This window comes from Pholcus phalangioides, unplaced genomic scaffold (assembly GCF_987345545.1).
Source record: "Pholcus phalangioides strain wild (caught in Gottingen) unplaced genomic scaffold, Ppha-v1.0 ptg000004l_1, whole genome shotgun sequence".
Classification (NCBI taxonomy): domain Eukaryota; kingdom Metazoa; phylum Arthropoda; class Arachnida; order Araneae; family Pholcidae; genus Pholcus; species Pholcus phalangioides.
Window position 1 is genome coordinate 12,355,268 of NW_028301597.1, and position 18,581 is coordinate 12,373,848.

General features: G+C 33.7%; 1 protein-coding gene across 1 annotated transcript in view; it reads left to right on the forward strand.

Annotated features, from left to right (window-relative positions):
* The first annotated feature begins 399 nt into the window (after positions 1-399).
* Positions 400-18,581, forward strand: part of LOC149086551 (cytochrome c oxidase subunit 5B, mitochondrial-like) — a 100,084-nt gene continuing 81,902 nt past the window's right edge. The window contains exon 1 of the mRNA XM_089256023.1: positions 400-621. Coding sequence (XP_089112149.1) covers positions 525-621 — 97 coding nt within the window. The 5' untranslated portion in view covers positions 400-524. The remainder of the gene's footprint in view (positions 622-18,581) is intronic.

An 18,581-nucleotide genomic window follows, 5' to 3' on the forward strand; every position in this document is an offset into this window, starting at 1 on the left:
AAAGTGAACAATGTTGACTAGGGGGGGGAGGGGGTCAAAAATAGCTAAAAATTTGCTTACGTAATACCTGAACGGCCCCTTACTGTGGGTTGTTTGGTTAATTTTTGTTTTCACACACACTCCTGGGACTCCATGTCATCATATCATTTAAAAGTGGCTTAGCATTATCTCCTAAGCCCGAAGACTTCTCTTTCATCTCATACAACATCTCCATCTGCGTTTGTTTGGTTTTTATGATTTTCTTCTTCTATATTTCTCAAGAAGAAAAAAGATGAATGATACCTACTTTTTCCGTGTTTACGTTTGCTCCTGCTAGTGTATTTTTCATATGACGTGCACATGTCCTACGCTTTTGGTATATTTTTCTCAAACAAGAGATGGCCCGCAGGCATAAAGCCCTGTGTAATTGAAGAAAAAGAGCGAGCTGATCTTCGACTTGCTCACCTTCAGTTGTGTTGAATGCAAAGCGGCTCAATCTTCAATACAGCTTTGGTTGAGTGTATTAAGAAGTTATTGAATATCGAATGGCGTCTATCTCTCTGCGTTTGAGTCCACAATTGATGCGAAATTGGGCCAGAGCGTCGCCCGCATGGATTTTTTGTCGCTTCAAATCGGAGGAAAGTAAGTTCTTTTTCTTGTTTAAGTGAGGAGTTGGTGTTCCTTCACTCTATATACAGCAAAACGTCTGTGTCTCCTTCAAGGGCGTACCCAGGGTCTGAACTAGAGGGAGGGGGCAACTCACCGATACTAAATTTATATGTCTGCTGCGTGTCAATTAATACACGTTAATTCCTCTTCTGGGGGGGGGGGGTAGCCCCATCTGCCCCTCGCTAGGTACGCCCATGATCTCCTTTATAGTAAAGTAATGATCTAAATACCCCTTCCAATATAAGTGACGGTGAATTTGCTGGCGTGAATCCAGCCACTGATTCTTAACAAAAATTCTCATCTTGACCTTTTAGCGCCCAAAGATTGATTTTCTTAATTTTTCCCATTTATTTCCCCTTCCTTTAGAGTTGTCTACCAAAAAGTTCATGGAAATTTTTTTCTTTTTTAGCTATTATATGCAGTAGAACCTTGACTATGTGAACACATCATGACTGAAAGGTGTTCGGAAAAGTGAAAGTTCTGTAAATCAATTTCAAAACTAATTCGATCATTTTCAAATGAATAAACTACTGAAATTCGGCAACAAATGGCACCCCCCCCCCCCCGGCAAAACCGTGATAAGAACTTTTTTTTGTTGTCAAGAAGACGCACTCTTCCCTGTAATCAAGACACACCTATAGGATTGAGATGAATTCATGAGACAAGGCAGCTAAATCTGCTCCTACTCTCACGTTTTTTTTGCTTGTCAATCGTTTATAACTACATAAACTATACATGGATCCCCATCTACTTGAATCTTCAGCTCACAGGTACAGTATGTATTATTGTTTGGAAGTGGATTATCGTGTGTGTGTGTGTGTACATTAGAAGGAAGCTATCGAGTTGGGAGATAGGATTTAAGTTCCAAGAAAATAACCAACTGGTGAGCATCATTGACTATAGAAAACTGAAAATAAGAGGTTGAAAAGGTGTTTGGTTGACCTAGTTGCTTGGATAAATGAGGTTCTACTATACTCCTCTTTTGGCGATGTATTGGCATGAAAAACGTCTGAAAGCATGGTAAGTCACCAAGTGTGAAACAGGATGATGCTGTTGGGCATTTTCTTGCCAGAGAAAGAAATCAATCACCAGAAAAGGATTATGCCGCAGCGGTTATGAAATGAATAAAAAAAATGAATGTTAAAAAATCAAACAAAACAATATTCTCAGACTAAACAAGGGATAGAGTGATATAGATGGCTTTTTTCTCAGCCAGAGATATCAAGGAAACAGTAATTTTCCGGATATTATGCTGAGGTGAGCTCGGAAAGAAAAGTCATCACGTCTCCGCCGGGACTCGAACCCAGGCCCTCTTGCATGCTTGCCCGGTATGCAAGAGGGCCTGGGTTCGAGTCCCGGCGGAGACGTGATGATTTTTCTTTCCGAGCTCACCTCGGCATAATATCCGGAAAATTACTGTTTCCTTGAAGGGATAGAGTTTTAGAGAAAATTGCACATCCTAGACCAGATAGGGGGTTCAGGTGCTAATCCAGGGTGATGTGTCAGGAGGGGCAATTGATTGTGCTGGTTCGTTAAATCGTCCCATCATTTATAGAAATTACCAATTTTTCTGCTCTTGGGAGGGGAGATTTTTTAACTGAAGCTTGACATTGAAATACCAGGGTAACCAATGGCAATTAACTGGTTCTGTCAGGGCAGTGACATCAAGTACATAATGCAGGACAATTCAAAAATGATCATCAGATTTCAAATGAATATATTTCAAAAAGTATTACAGATATCGTAATGAATAATACCTATTAAGCAGTGGTGACATATTTCAAGTTTTTCCCACTAGTTGTCTATTCTATGTGTAGGGTTAGGAGTTGCACATAGAATACTCCAACTATTATTCTATGTGTAGGGTTACCAGATGTCATCTTTTAGGAGGAAATGTTCTATTACGTTTCGGAAAACTAACCCTTTTGTCCTCCTTTTTAAGTTTCCGGAATTATTCATATTTTTTCTTAGGAAATGTATTGTATTTTTTTAGCCGTTTCTGTGAATCATGAGCAGAACGATAACTCTTAACTATTTTATTACGGAATAATATTTACAACCCATTCCTGGCATATTATTTCCTTGAAGTGTTGCCATTTTTGTACAACATAATACTGCTTATTTTCTGGTGTTGCCAGATACATAACAGGAAAGTTTACTTTTTCACTTTGAAACATATATCTCTTCATTGACATGAGTGCTTTTGTATTTTTTTCCATTTACCAATAGCAAGGGTAGGAACTCTGCGCCACAATTAACATCTTGCGCCATCCTGCTCCAATACTGTATTTTCATATTTTTCTGCGCCAAATAGCAAATTTTGCTTCAGTATGCCCAGAATTTGTGAAAGGACGGTGAAACATTTTGGTTCCTGCTTGCTGCGAAACGATTCTTTCCACGAAGAGCGTGTTTTATTCCACTATACTAAAACCATCGCCTTATTTAAACGATTGGTCCCTCATCAGGTTTTCCATCGCAAAACATGATAATATCCATGATTGTGCAACTAAGATGGTTTGCAATGGCTTTTCAGCTTTAAAGCGCAAATGTGAATCAGTTTTCGTTTTCCAAAAAAATTTGCCACTGGAAGCAGCAGAAATTACTGTAGTCGATCATCATTGCGTCAAATCCCAATGTTTAGTGAAAAACATTTTATTCAGGGAGAAAAATATGTCCACTGTTATGCAGTCATTTTTATTCCAGATTAAATCTGATAACACTTGTTAGCTCATTGAAAGGTTTACTTTTAATGTTTAACCAACAATTTTGGATTTGACTTTTGCAAAACAATATTCATGTTATGTCTTTATTACCAGATTTTTTTCTGTTGGATGTCCACTCTGTTATGTCATTATCATGAATAATTAAGACTTTTCTTCATCTATATCAAATGATGGAACATGCAGATATACTTCTTACAAAACTATTACTACTACATTCTTAAAAAACTTACGTCTTCGAAATTTGCTGTGCCTTGTCGAAGAGAGTTGACAAGCTCTTCACTTTGGAAGACTCCAAAACAGAATGTAATATATATGAGGAGAGACAGCAAAGAATTATCTGTGGTTGCTAGTGCACTGTTTTGGCCAAAAATTAGTTTTGTAACCAAGCCATTTGTCATTTTGTTTTGGCTTGACTGAAATAGTGCTAGGGAAAAGAAAGTTAATTAAATTTTTTTTTTTTTCGGGAATTTTTTTCCATTATGTTATGATTATGTTGTCTAAGGGGGTTACCCTCCCCCATCCTACTTTTTAGTTTTCCTACTTTTTCTCATTTTTTGATTGGGAGCCCTGAAGTCCGTTGACTTATCAATATAGTCCTGTTGTTTGACTGAAGTTTGACAATCTTGAATTACTCAACCAGTGACGTCATTGACCTTGACGGGAGTGAGCAAAGGTCACGAGCCAAAACTCCACGTGGCGGCGAGAACTGCAGACTCAGCAGCTAGAGCCGAGGTGACAACCAGGCTGTCGGAAGAGACGATCGACGCCAAGTCCAACGACGGACCAGCGATGATAGGAACCAGGACGGCTGCAGTGACAACGGATGACTAGAGAGGAGGCATAAGGTCCGGAACCAGCCGGCGATGTGCCGAGCACCAGTGAGACAAGTTATTTCATACTATGGACGATTCACCAAAAGGCGACCACCTTAAGTGATGTATACTGAGTTGAAAGCGAGATTGAATGCGAAGTGACTCCGGGTATTTATACCTAAAAAGGAAGTGCGGAACGATCCAACTCCTGGTACCAACCATCTCGAACAAATACACATCAGAGCACAACCAATAGGAAAATACAACATCCAATTTGCATAAAGAAATGACAATAATTTTTTATAGGAATGTTCACAAAATAAAAATGGCAACAACAATTTAAAATGGCGATGTGATCAGTATCGCACATTTTTCCGGACTATGAGCAATGAAAATATCACAGACTAATTTAATCAACCGTGCACGGTTATCAAAGGTAAGAAAACATAACAAATTCTATTAAAAATTATACAATTACAACTATATAAACATGTTTCAAAAATAAGAGATAGGCGCCGTTCAAGTATTACGTAAGCAAATATTTAGCCATTTTTGACCTCCCCTGCCCCCTTTGTCAGCAAAATTTTGTCATCAGCTCTGCCCCTCTGAATCCTAACTCGTACATATTTTCATAAAGGGTGGCTGATGACGTAAGCATTATCCAAACCTCCCCTCCCCCTTGTGATCAAAAGTCAGTAAATCGGAACCCCCCCCCCCAATCGATGACGTAATACTTGAACGGCCCCCATAGAGGCAGATTTGTCACATTCCCCAAAGGTTCCTGACTATTGTTACACAGCGTTTCTGATTGAACACAATATTTTTTATTTTTTTAGATCACCATTTTGAAGTTTTTGCATAGGGGTTTTATTCCCAAGGGTTTAACTTCCATGTGTGTAAAATCCCTATTTTATTTACTTCTATTTTTGAGTTGGGATTTTATTCCCTACGCTTTAACTTTTTACGTGTGGAAGTCGAGATGTTGGGGTAAATCGAGAAGCTATCAATTCTTAGAATAAGACAACCGTAAGTATTCTTTATGGGCATTGTATAATATTTTATCTTGTGTATATATTGTTTATATTTTTTGTTATTTGCATTTTTAATTGGGTTGCTGTATTTTTGAAATATATGACATCCATATTTTTATGGGCATCTTTTTCTCAGCCATCTTGTTGGGCGGTTTGCCTGTTGTGGCATTGTTTTTGTATTTGAAACTCCTGATTTTATTTGGAAAAATCCCTTTTGTATTTATTAGGGAGTGGTTTTTGCATAAAATACGGGTTTGCACGAAAATCTCCCAAATTTTCATTTTCAAAAGTTGGCAGCTATGTAATAAATAATCTCTATAAATAACTTGAGAATAATTCTTATTATTTTCAATAAGAATATTCTCTAGTTATTTATAATAATTTTTGAGAGAATATTCTCTGTCCCAGTCTCTCTTCCGTCAAGAAGACAGGAATATTGAAGTTTGTATCCCACAATTTTAAAGTTTGAAAGCAAGTAAATGAAACCAACATAGCTAAATTTCACAACTTTTAAAAGAAATATGAGTGATACAGAATTTAAGTGTATGTGCATTGAAGAAAACACAGTTCAGCATCTTAAATGAAGGTGATTATTAGAGCCTGGAAGTTATTTTGTTCAAATTTTCTGAGTTATTTTAAACCCAGGGTTGTTTGGTTTAAACCTTGGTTTTAACCAAGTGGTTTTTTTAAAATCAGATAAAAGTAGCCTAAATATAATTTTTTCCTTGAAAAATATCATTGATTCATTATTAGTCAAAATAATTAATTCTTACCACATTTTATATTCTTGGCGTATATTCTGAGGGTATATCTTTAAATGGCATAAGACGGTATAAGTGTTTTTTTTCAAAAAGTCTTATAAAAGTGGTCTGAATATATATATATATTTTTTTCATGTGAAGTATCTTTATTACTTTTGTATATAACTTTAAATAACTATTTCTCATTTTTACCACATTTTCTAACCTTTGGCTACATTCTGATGCTCTATCTTTAGGAAATTCATGAATAATGATTACATCGTACATCTAAGGCCCTTTCACATGGAGCAGATGCAGACGCGGGTCCACATACCCTTTCACACGAGCACTAAAGATGCGGGTGTTTCGCCCGCATCTTTAGTTTGAAATTCGTGCATAAAACTATTTTTTCGCAATTTTTGTAATTATTTTTGTCCTTCACTCCTGATTCAGTGCCCATAGGCCGCTTAGAGCCATTCTTTGGTGGTTTAGTCTAGAGCCCCATAGAATATGGGTCTAAAGATAAGATCACCGGTTGCATTTGCTTGAATAATCCCGGCCTTAAGTCTGAATTACACTATAAAAATTTTATAATAATTCTTTTGAAAAAAGCAACTAATAAATTTATTAGTTGCTTTTTTCAAGTTTTATAAAATAACTTTCATAAACCTTTTATAGTGAAATCCCATCCTTAGATTAGTCACTTCTGAAATATAAAATTTCATTTTTTTCAGTTTATAGACTGAATATCGAGTAAAATATTCTTGTAGGTATCGGGGGAACCACCAAAAATATTCAAGTGCTTAGGGTTTTCAAATGTCTTAATCCTGCCCCGAGTGAACACCGTACGTGGATTACATTGTTTAATAAAAGTTTTTTTTTTTTTAAAGTTTAAAAAAATTAAAAAAAATAATAAATTTTTAAAATATTTCAAATATTTATAGTTTTTAAATAATTTTAAAAGTTTTAAAAGAAAAAAATTAAAATTTTTAAGTATAAATTTAAAAGTTATTAAAGTATGTAGTCAATTAAATATTTGTGATGAACAGGACGGCTTATAATTTTGGTTCCGCCATTGGTCGTTGTTGGCAGGTTTTATTGTATAAAATTGTAAATTGTGGACAAAAGACAGTTAAAGTCGCTAATCTCCATCTCAGAAGGAAACAGAGGGATAGACGTATGTGGATACATTATATTAATGAACAGGGACCTTCATATGATGTTTTTGAAGGTATTTATGGCAAATAATTAAAAAAATTCTTTGCAAAATCATCTTCAAAAAGTAGCCAAAGATGTGGACGAATTTTCTTCACATCTGCATCGTGTGAATAGTCCCGAATAACCGAATTGTCAAAACTTCTATGTGCGGATGTGGAGCCCGCACTTAGGTTTTGACACATTCGGACGACGTCTGGACCCGCATGAACATTTCCTAGGTGCGGAGATATTTCGGCTCGTCCGAAAGGCTCAGTATTTTCCAATTGATAAAACTTCTTCCGGACCCGCGTCCGCTCTGTGTGAAAGGCCTCTAAACGGTGGTGTATTTATCTCACAGGGTTTCCTTTTCCCTTCACAAAGAAGCAGCAACAGTAGTGACGCCATCATGCTAGGGGCATTTGGTCCTATAATCTAATAAAGACACCAGCTGTCCGTACAGGACAAAGACTAGTGTACCAGTAGTTACACATTACCTCAGACCTTTTAATTTTCTTTCCCATAAGAAGTAGCACATCTCCTACTGTATATCTCCCAGTCTTAATATTCAATAGTTGTTTTTTTTATATTTTCACCGTTAAGCCCAGATAATCAAGGTTCTACTGTTTAGTTGTAACAGATTTATGAAAAATATAATCAGCTATATGCAGGGTGATTATAATTAAAGTTTTGATTCCAAAACTATACAAAAAGAACTACTGGCCAGAATGACTTGATAATTTGCATGAATACTCTTGGAGCAATAGAAATTTCTTTGGCAAACGAAAAAAGTGCAAGTAGTGCAAAATGTGCCAGTAGATGATGCTGTACTTGGCCAGCAGTATAATCTATTTTTTGCAGCCACATAACTTTTCACTTTCACTGCATCAATGTGTGGATAGAACACCTTCTATCAAGATGCACACATTGCACTACCAGCAAAGCAGCTGCTGAAGACCCATTTTGACAATAACAGGATGCAACTTAACCCTTTCAACTTCTGGCTGTGGGGGGGGGGGGGGGTACCTCAAAATGTTATGAACAGTGGTCAGATTGCAAACTTTAGTAAATTGCAATCTCTAGTGCATCCCCTATATGTTAGCAGTTCCTCAGGAATATTGACGTGCGGGCGTGTTTTGTTTAATAAAGGTGAATTGCAAGTGGATTCACATCATGACCATGGCATACTCTGATCTGTTGTTGAACACGAATTTTTGTGCTTTCACCTCATAGCCAGAACACGGTGGACAACATATTTAACATTTTTTGAGTAAGTTGTAGTTATTTGTGTTCAATTACTCTTTTTTTTTTTTTTTGTGATGTTTCCATGAATTATGAAATCGTGCAATGCTATAATTAAGGTATCATTTTGCCAGGACTGGCTATTGTTTCCATTCTGCAAGCAAATTTGTCACTTGTTGGATGATGTCATTAATTTTACATTTTTAATTATTTTTTCCCACTTTACCAAATAAAATTCCATTTCTTCAGGAATATTCATGTCAATTTTGAAGTCATTCTGACAATCATCAGTGTTTTGAAATCAAAACTTTAGTTATAATCACCCTGTATATCATAAATCATTGCTAATTAATCTGCATTATTTATGCTTCATTAAATATATTATATTCACCTAATTTTTATATTATATAGTTTTTGCAAAATAGCTTAAGTAACTGGAGAAAACATCTGTATCTATATACTAGCTATAATACCCGGCGCTGCCCGGGTTTTCTTCAATGAACCTTTTTTGGATCACGTGATATCTCCCTCTCTTTTTCTTGGGGGACATACAAACCGTGTGCAATTTAACCAATATAGCGACTTCACGATTCATGGAATAATTAAATCTAGATTTACAGAAACGTAGAAATGAATATATATTTTTCCTTTTTTAAGGGACGCTAGGTATTTCGATAAACCTCCACCCCCTGAACTTCAAGTTACCCATCTGCCTATTTCAGCTTCCAAAAAATGCTTATTAAAGCTGTAGAGTTTTTTTTCGATCTATTTTTTACGGGCTCATAATTAATTTTAAAATGAATTTTACATGAATTCATGAAACTAAATATCAAAAGACAATACCGAGACATTAATTTTCATGCTTGATAAGATATAAATAAAATGTTGAAATCAATGTTATTGCATGAATGTCCAACTCAAAAGTATAGGTCCGGCTAATTACTTCATATTTAAACTCCTGGGCTTCGTATATCTAAGCGAACTCAATATTTCAAAAATCGAGGATTAAATACAACTTTTAAAATTATTGATGGGGCAGAAAACCCCACCAAATTTCAGCAATTTTAGCACTGATTTCTATGGGAGTCATCCTTTGTCTGACCCTCAAACTGATGCTAATGATGATTATGACGTCTATTCGAAAAGCCTCATTACTGGGAGGATTGAAAAAGTGGCAAACCATTATAAAGGCATAAACTATTATACATATACCAACAGGATTAAAGAAGTGACAAACTGTTGTAAAGGCATATACACGTCTGAAACGCATTGCTAGGGAACCACGGTAACCTAAGTAAACGTTTGGAAAGTGATTGTTGAGGCCCAAGAACCATTGTTGCCCGACAGTTTTTCGCCCATTTGGGGCACTTGCCCTGCTCTGACAAAATTTTAAAGTAGCCTATCGTTCAAGTCGGGTCCCATTTGGTATATATGCAAAATTTGGCGACGATCGATCTAAAATTGTAGATTTGTATAGAGAACATACACACACACAGACAGACAGACAGAAAATCAATTTTATATATATAGATATAAAATTGATTTTCTGTATGTGTGTGTATGTTCTCTATACAAATCTACGATTTCAGATCAATCGTAGTCAAATTTTCAGACGTGTATATGCCTTTATAATGGTTTGCCACGTTTTCAATCTTCTTAGTAATGAGGCTTTTGAATTGACATCATAATCATTATCAGCATCACTTTGATGGTCAGGAAAAGGGTGATCCTCATAGAAATCGGTGTTAAAATTGCCGATTTTACTGTAGAAATGCGGAAATTTGGTGGGGTTTTCTGTCAAAATCAATAATTTTAAAAAGTATATTGAGTTCGCTTTAGAGATATATGAAGCCCACGAGAGATTAAATATGAAGTAATTATCCGGACCTATATATACTTTTGAGTTGGATATTCATGCAATAACATTGATTTCAACTTTTTATTTATATCTTCTCAAGCATGGAAATTAAGTTCTCCATATTGTCTTTTTATATTCAACTGCATAAATTGATATAGTTTGGGCTGTTTTAAAATCACTTATGGGTTCGTAAAGTACATCGAAGAAATTCCACAGCTTTAAGCATTTTTGGAAGCAGAAACAGGCAACTTTCGGGAGGGGCTTCAAAATACCTAGCGCCCCTTAAAAAAAGGAAAAAAAATATTTGTTATGTTTCTTTAAATCTAGATTTGTTTATTTCATCAAGTCGCGCAGGAAGTCGTCATATTGTTTAACTTAGATACAGTTTGTATGTCCCTCAAAAAAAAAAGGGAGATATCACGTGATCCAAACAGCCTCATTGCAGAAAACCCGGGCAGCGCCGGGTATTATAGCTAGTATTATATATGATTAATAACATTAAAAGAATTTTTTCGAACACGAAGTAATCCATTGAGTTAAGTTAAGCAAAAAATAATTAAATTGCAAAAGTTGGTTTTTATTAAAATGTAAGAAATATTTATTGATTAATTAATATGGGAATAGTGTTAATTACATAAATAAATAAATCTGAATAATAAAACGAATCTGCATTTAGAAGGATGGCAAAAGACAAAAGAAGTAAATTCACATGTAAAATCTGTGAAAATGAACAAGATGAAGGAGCCACAGCGGTGAATGATACACAGCAAGACAATTTTGACAGGATAGAAAAAATCATAGTTGATTTCAAACTGGAAGTAAAGGCCTATTTATACGACGCAAGCGCTTTAGTTGGTAACTTAATTTTTAGTTGCCAAGTATGATACAATGTATGCAGGCGATAAGGGCAGTTTACACGACTTTAGTTGACAAGTGCGCAAGTGCAGAAGTGATTTAGTTGGTAAGTGAGATAAGAACGGTTCTATTTTTTCCTGTTAAGTAGACCTATGCGCATGCGCCAGTGGGCGTGATCTGTCGCTCTGGAGGGGTCTTTTTGCTCTCTCACAGAGGGGTTTATTTTGATCTCAAGCGTGAACCTGTTCATACTCCGTCGTCTCCTGAAGTTTCGCTAGAATTCTGCGGAAATATTGGATGGTGAGGTGGCCAGAGGACACAAGCTTCAAGTTTGTTGAAAAATATCTTCGCCATGAATGTTCGTTGAACTATTGAAATGAAAATTACCTTAACAAACAAGCTAAAAATTATGCGATGTTGGAAAAAGCTGTGGAATAATCTGTCGACGTGATGTCAGGAGTTGAAAAAAATTGAAGATTCAAAAACATATATCAGGTGGGGAGGATTAATATGTTAAAAACTGGAGAAAGGGGGTTTCGAATATTTCTCTCGTCCAGAACGAATTTGCTGCCATCTGTTGTAAAAATACATGATCAAATATTTAACATAAAGATGTCATCTCTATAGATTAAATTAAAAGATAATAATTTCGAAAATTTGGAAATAATTTTTATGTTTAATGAGTTTTTATTATTTAATTTTTAACCCTTAGAATTTCCTACGAATGCCAAGAATCTTCTCCCGTATTTTCGGCTTCCATAATTCATAATTTATCTCCCCTTCAACTTCGATTAAAATATCATATAATCGATATTTACAACTTGGAGGAGAAATAGAGAAATCTTATATTTCTTCTTGATGACTTGCATAAGTTTATAATATGTTGTGTATTCTTTTTACGCCTGTGGTGTCATCTCTCGCCCCCCCTTACGTGGGTGGCAGAGGCGAAAAAAGGGGACAAGCGAACTGCTTCCCTTGCGTGACCTACTTCTTGCTCAGTGTGTTGCTCTCGCGCAAGTGAGAAAAAAGTTTCCCCTTTTTTATTGAATAAATTTATTTAAGTGAATAAATTTATATTCTTTAAAAAAAATATCATATAATGTGGCTCTGATCACAGTATTCTTAAGTTCTACCTGATCATCTTCATCCATCGTTACGAAAGCTATGAGCTTTATAAAAAGCACCTCTCTGAATGCCAGATAAATAAAAAATTATTACTATTATACTCCCGCGCGTTGCGTCTGTCTCTCTCCGTGGATTTGAGTAGACTGAAGCGCGCATGCGCTAACTGCGCTCACCTCCGCAAAAATGATCCAATGAGCGCCTACTTACAACTTATCATGTGGACAGTTTTTCACGAAGAATCGGTAAGTTAAAATTAAGTTGCCCACTAAAGCGCTTGTCTTGTGTAAACGGGCCTTATAGGAAACCATCCAACAAGTCACAGAAAAAATCATACATAAACAAGAAGCAATGGAAAATGAAGCGAAGGAGGTTATAAAGTCTATAGAATGCAACTCAAAATGCATGGAAGATTTTTCAAAGCAGGTAGAAAACTTGGAAGAAATGGTTCAACAAATAAGTAGAGAAAATCAAGAACTCAAGATGGAAAATAAAAACATGAAAGCAGAAATAGGAAATTTGAAATAATAATGAATGAGTTACAAACCAAAATGAGACGAAATAACATTGAGATAAATGGAATACCAGAAAGCCCAAATGAGAATATACAAGAAATTATTCAAGCAGCAAAAACACAACTACAAATACCTGAAAAAACTAAAATTGAATGTGCTCAGAATCCCAACAAGAAATGACAATATACCTAAACCAATCATAGTAAGATTCAATAGTGGAACATCAAAAAACATCTGGATTCAAAAGGCTAAGCGACAGAATACCCTTACAGCAGATAAAATAAACCCGATCTTTCAAGATGTCCGAATATATGTGAAAGAACATCTAACCATTAAAAACAAGAAGTTATTTCACCTGGCTAGACAAACGCAAAATAAACTGGATTTCAAGTTCGCATGGGCGAAAGAAGGGAAAATATTTCTCCGGAGGGATGAAATTTCAAGAGTAATCTGGATAACAAACCAAGAACATTTGCAAAAGTTAGAATCAAGCCACAGTACAAATGATCACAGAGAACTTTCTCGAGATGCAGGACCAACGACCTCTGGAGGACATTAGTGAAGCAAAAAAATTTATGAACTGCCCCAGTGAACCAAACTCAACATTGACGTTTCTTACATTGAATATCCAAAGTATAAGAGCAAATTTTGACAGTCTGGTGGTATTTCTTAGAACTTTAAATGAATTAATAGATATCATATGCCTAAGTGAAATATGGATTGAAAGTGAAGAATTATTTAATTACTGTATTGACAATCTTGAAGGAATAATAGATTACTATTGCTATATAAACAGTAGAACATACAATAGAGGGAGTAATAATGTATATAAATAAAAATATCAAATCAATACAAAAGAAAAATGTTAAATTTTTAACTGCTGAAGAATTATGTATATACCTCCCTGATTATGACATTGATTTATTTTTCTTATACCGTTCGCATTCTTTTTCCATCTCACAATTTAATGATGAATTAGAAAAAAATTTACAGAAATTGAAGCAAAATACTTTAATAGTGGGTGATATTAATATAAATTTACATGGAGATGATAACGAAACTTCTCAATATCTTAATATAATGGCAAAAAATGGACTGGTCCCCCTTCACAAAAATATAACAAGAGAAACAAATAATAATAAAACATGTTTAGACCATGTATTCTATAGATCAAAAATAAATTCAATAGAAAAATTCACAGTGTATAAAACTCAGATAACAGATCACTATCCAGTATTAGGATACATAAACTTTATACAAAAGAAAATAGAAGAAAATGAAAAAAACAAACATATAAAAATAATAAATTATGATAAATTTGAAAAATTCATTGAAAATATAAATTTCGTTAGTGTCATAGAAGAAAGATGCATACAAAATAAATACAAACGATTTGTGGATATCATACAATCAAACTCTAATTTATGGACGAAACAAGTCAAGATGAAACCCAAAAAAAGTAAAAAAAACTGGACCACAAAAGAAATAATAAATAAAATAAATTGTAAGGAAAAATTGTACAAAAAATACAAAAAGTACCCAAATATTATGTCATACGAGCAAGAGTACAAAGAATACAATAAGGAACTGAAAAAGTATATTAGAAAAATAAAACAGGAATATATCAGATACTTTTACGAAATGCGAGAATAACAAAAAAATGCAATGGAAATGTATAAATCAGAATATACTTAATAAAAGTGCAAAGCAAAATATACTCCCTATCTGTGATAACCATAACGTTTTAGCGAAGAAATTTAACGAAGACTTTGTTACAAGAAACTTGGAAGAAATAGAATTAAACACAGTCTGTAATTGTGAAGATGACCAAACAATGACTAATTCTAACAGTTCTATGTACTTCTTTGAAATTAACGATTATGATATTGATAAGATTATGTCAGAATTGAAGACTAATAAAGCAAGTGGAATTGACCAAATAACCCCTAAGATGATGAAAATAATTGCCCATTATCACGTGGATGTAATAAAAAACCTAATTAACTCATCTATAACGGAAGGAGTCTTTTATAGTGATTTAAAGTATGGCATAGTACACCCCCTTTATAAATCAGGAGAGACAAATAACTTACTGAACTATAGACCCATATCAATTCTTCCAATATTTTCAAAAGTAATAGAAAAGTGCATAAAAAAACAACTCGTAGATTTTCTTAATTATCAGCATTATTTAGCTCCTAACCAATATGGGTTTCAGAAAAGTAAGAATACAGAAATGGCCATCTTAGAGCTGTGCAATTATTTAAATACCGGGTTCAACTGCAATAAATTTTCTATAACTATTTTTCTGGATTTAAAAAGAGCCTTTGACTACGTAGATTTAGAGATACTCACAGGAAAATTGTCAACAGCTGGTATATGTGGAAACATATTGAGCTGGTTTAAATCATACTATTCTAATAGGAAACAATCGATTAAAATAGGGGAAGAAATGAGTACATTCATAGAAGTAAAAAAAGGTGTCCCCCAGGGATCTGTGCTTGGCCCGATATTGTTTCTCATTTACATAAATGATATATTCAAACTCAATATAAATGGTAAATTAATCTCATTCGCAGACGATACAGTACTGTATGTTGAAGACACTGAAAGTACAAATTTAATAAAAAAAAGTTGAGGAGGACCTATTTGAAATCAGTAACTGGCTCAAGAAAAATAAACGAAAACTAAACATACAGAAAACTAAATACATATGCTTAAAAACAAGAAACATAAATAGTTTGGCAAATTTAAGTATAAAAATTCATGATCATTGTCCGTGTCAACATATATTACAATGTAACTGTCAAGAAATTGAAAGAGTACATGAATACAACTACCTAGGAATAATAATGCAAGATGATTTAAAATGGAAATCACAGTGTGAAAAAATAATAAAAAAATTAAGAATATATGCAGCAATTCTTTATAGAAGAAGAGACACAATAGACAATAACTTCCTAAAAGATTTATTTTATGCTTGGATATATTCAACAGTAACATATGGAATCACTGCTTGGGGAGGTGCATATCAAATAGATATACAAAAACTAGATAATATATATAACGATAAGATCCCAAATAACAAGCACCACAATAAACACCAACAAAACAGAATGCCATAAGCTAACTATAAGACAAAACTGTGTTTATAGACTAATAAAATTTTCATTCTTAAACAATAATTGGTTAGAAATGAAACAAAATAGAATGTCATCTAGATTAAATAACATATATAAAGTGTCAAAAACAAATAAAACGTTATTTCAAAAGAGTTATAGATACACCGCTCCAAAAATAATGAATCTATACCATATAATCAATCATACAAATAATTACATAAGATCTAATAATATATTCACGTTTTCTATGAATACCAGTCTAGAATCTATATTACAACAATAATACAACCACATGATACAATCCATCTGTATGTAAAATTTCTTTGTAACATAAAAAAAAAACAAAAAAAACTGTATATTGACCTAAACCATAATAGGCTGTTGCTAAGAAAAATAATCTATGGAGAAACCCTTGTAGACCTACTGGAAGGACAGGCATGTCCCTTGAGGTCAAAAGTGTATGTTGAATGTGTTTCTGTATACGCTCGTATATATGTTTGTATGTTATAATAATTAAAAAAAAAAAATTTTAATTATTAGAAGTTCGAATGATTTTTCAGAAATTTTATTGTTTTTAATGTTAATACTATTTAAAACAAAAAAAAGCTTTCCTGACACGGGTACAACAAAAAACGGCAACTTGGCCACAGCAAAAAATTGCTACCGCAGGGAGTCCTCCCATCGAGGGGTTAGTTAGTGCACCAACCTCTCGATGAGTATAAAAATCATGCCTGCCATTTGGAATTGGCAATAAATTGTAGGTCCCGGTCTAATTAGTCCTTGTGTGCAGAAAATGACAGTAGTGCAACAAAAATTATCATTAAATGATTAAAATAAAAAAACCGGTTTAAAATAAACCAAAAAAACCTGGTTTTTGGTTTCTTTACCAACCCTGATTAAACCTAAATATACAAAATTTGAATTTTTTTTTTTTTATATTGGAAATCTGACCCGACCTCTAAATAGGACACTGGGATAAAGGAGATAAAATTTGCACTTATAGGTTTTAGTGCTCTCTTCATTGGTGAAAAGTTATTTCAGACTAAAAATTTTCGCAATATCTGAATAATACTTCATTATTTACATTAGAGTTTTATCCAACACCCCCTATAGATAAGAAAGCCTCCACACTGCTGACGTCACACCTAGTGATGTAGCCAGGCGGAGGCTGAAGGAAGACGAAGCAGCAAACGATCAACCACATGTTTGCACGTGTTTTTTATTCGTTGGTGTTAGTGTTTTTAAGTTTGTTAGGCGACATTTTAAAATTTATTTTTGTGTTATATTCCTTTTTAATTTTATTTATTCATCATCGTGGATGCCAAGAGACAGAGAGGCTTCTCTTATTTTAATTTACTAAAGAATAAGATCGATCATCACAAAGGCTGGCTTCTATAATCAAGGAAGGACATCAGTGCCGAAAGTTTTCGAGTAAGTATTTTTATTGGATATATTTTTCCCTCTACCAGTGAAAATTATGACATAATTTACCTGTTTTAAGTAATGGAAATATTGTGGGATTTTATATAATTTTCGGAATAAGATTATACAATATATTTGTGTGTAAATTTTGCCTAAATCTATCCTGGCAAAACTACATTCATGCTGCATAGAAATAATTATTTGTTTTAAAATACGGCGAGACCTTGATAATCTGTGAATCAAAAAAATTTACATATATTATTGTAGAGGGATTATTATATTGAGAGGCATCAGTTTAGCACTAGAGTGTAAACATTTCCAAACAAGACTTGAAAAGCATCGTTGTAGAGGAATTCATCGTTATATCGAGTATCATTGTAACGATATTTCACTAATTTTTTCAAAACTACTTCGATTCTAAAGTACATTGTATATATAAAATTTGGTAAGTTGGCTAGAAAGATAGTTACTTGGCAACAGTATTGAATATTGTATTAATTTTTTTTTTATTTTTGGTTTTCATCAACTTATTTATCAACTTATACTAAACAATTATTATCTTTATACTCAAGGACTAGGGTTAGAGTAACTGCTTTCAATCTAATAAAGGGAAGAACTTATTTCATATAAATGAAATGTGTTGTCATGCAGATAACTGAAAAATATGTAATCTTATTAATGAGTAATATTTTTTACTATATTTTCTTACAGGATTTTGTTTTCACTCCAGTATACAAGTGCCTGCGGATTCTTGTGGTGACTCCAACTATTCTTTACTAGTTTTTTTTTTTTTTTTGATGGAGAGTGCATTTCTACAGCTATAGTTAAAAGCTTCAACCCCTAATGAGAGTAGCCTACAAGGAAATGTTCTATTTTTCGTCTTTGGATGTGCTGTCAGTGTAAAAAAAATTGAAAGACATGACCAAGAACAACTTTTTTTTTCCATTCATATTACCAACACACAAAAATTTTGACGATAATTTGATAGCTAACTTAATGTTGCATGCTTTTGTCAGGATTTGTGATTCAAAACTGGGTAAGTTTTCATTTTCAAGTCAGTAATATAAATTATCTCAATTATTTTAAAATGTATGGTAAATGCAGATGATCTACACAGAGAAAAATTTCTACCACCTGTTTGCAAACTGTTATTAAATAAATTATAGAAAATAATTTATACTATCAAATAAATAAGAAAATAATTTATACTATCAAATAAATAAGAAAATAATTTACATTATCAAATAATAGGACAGTGCTGGACAAATTGCAAAAAAAATCTAGGCACCCCAACAAT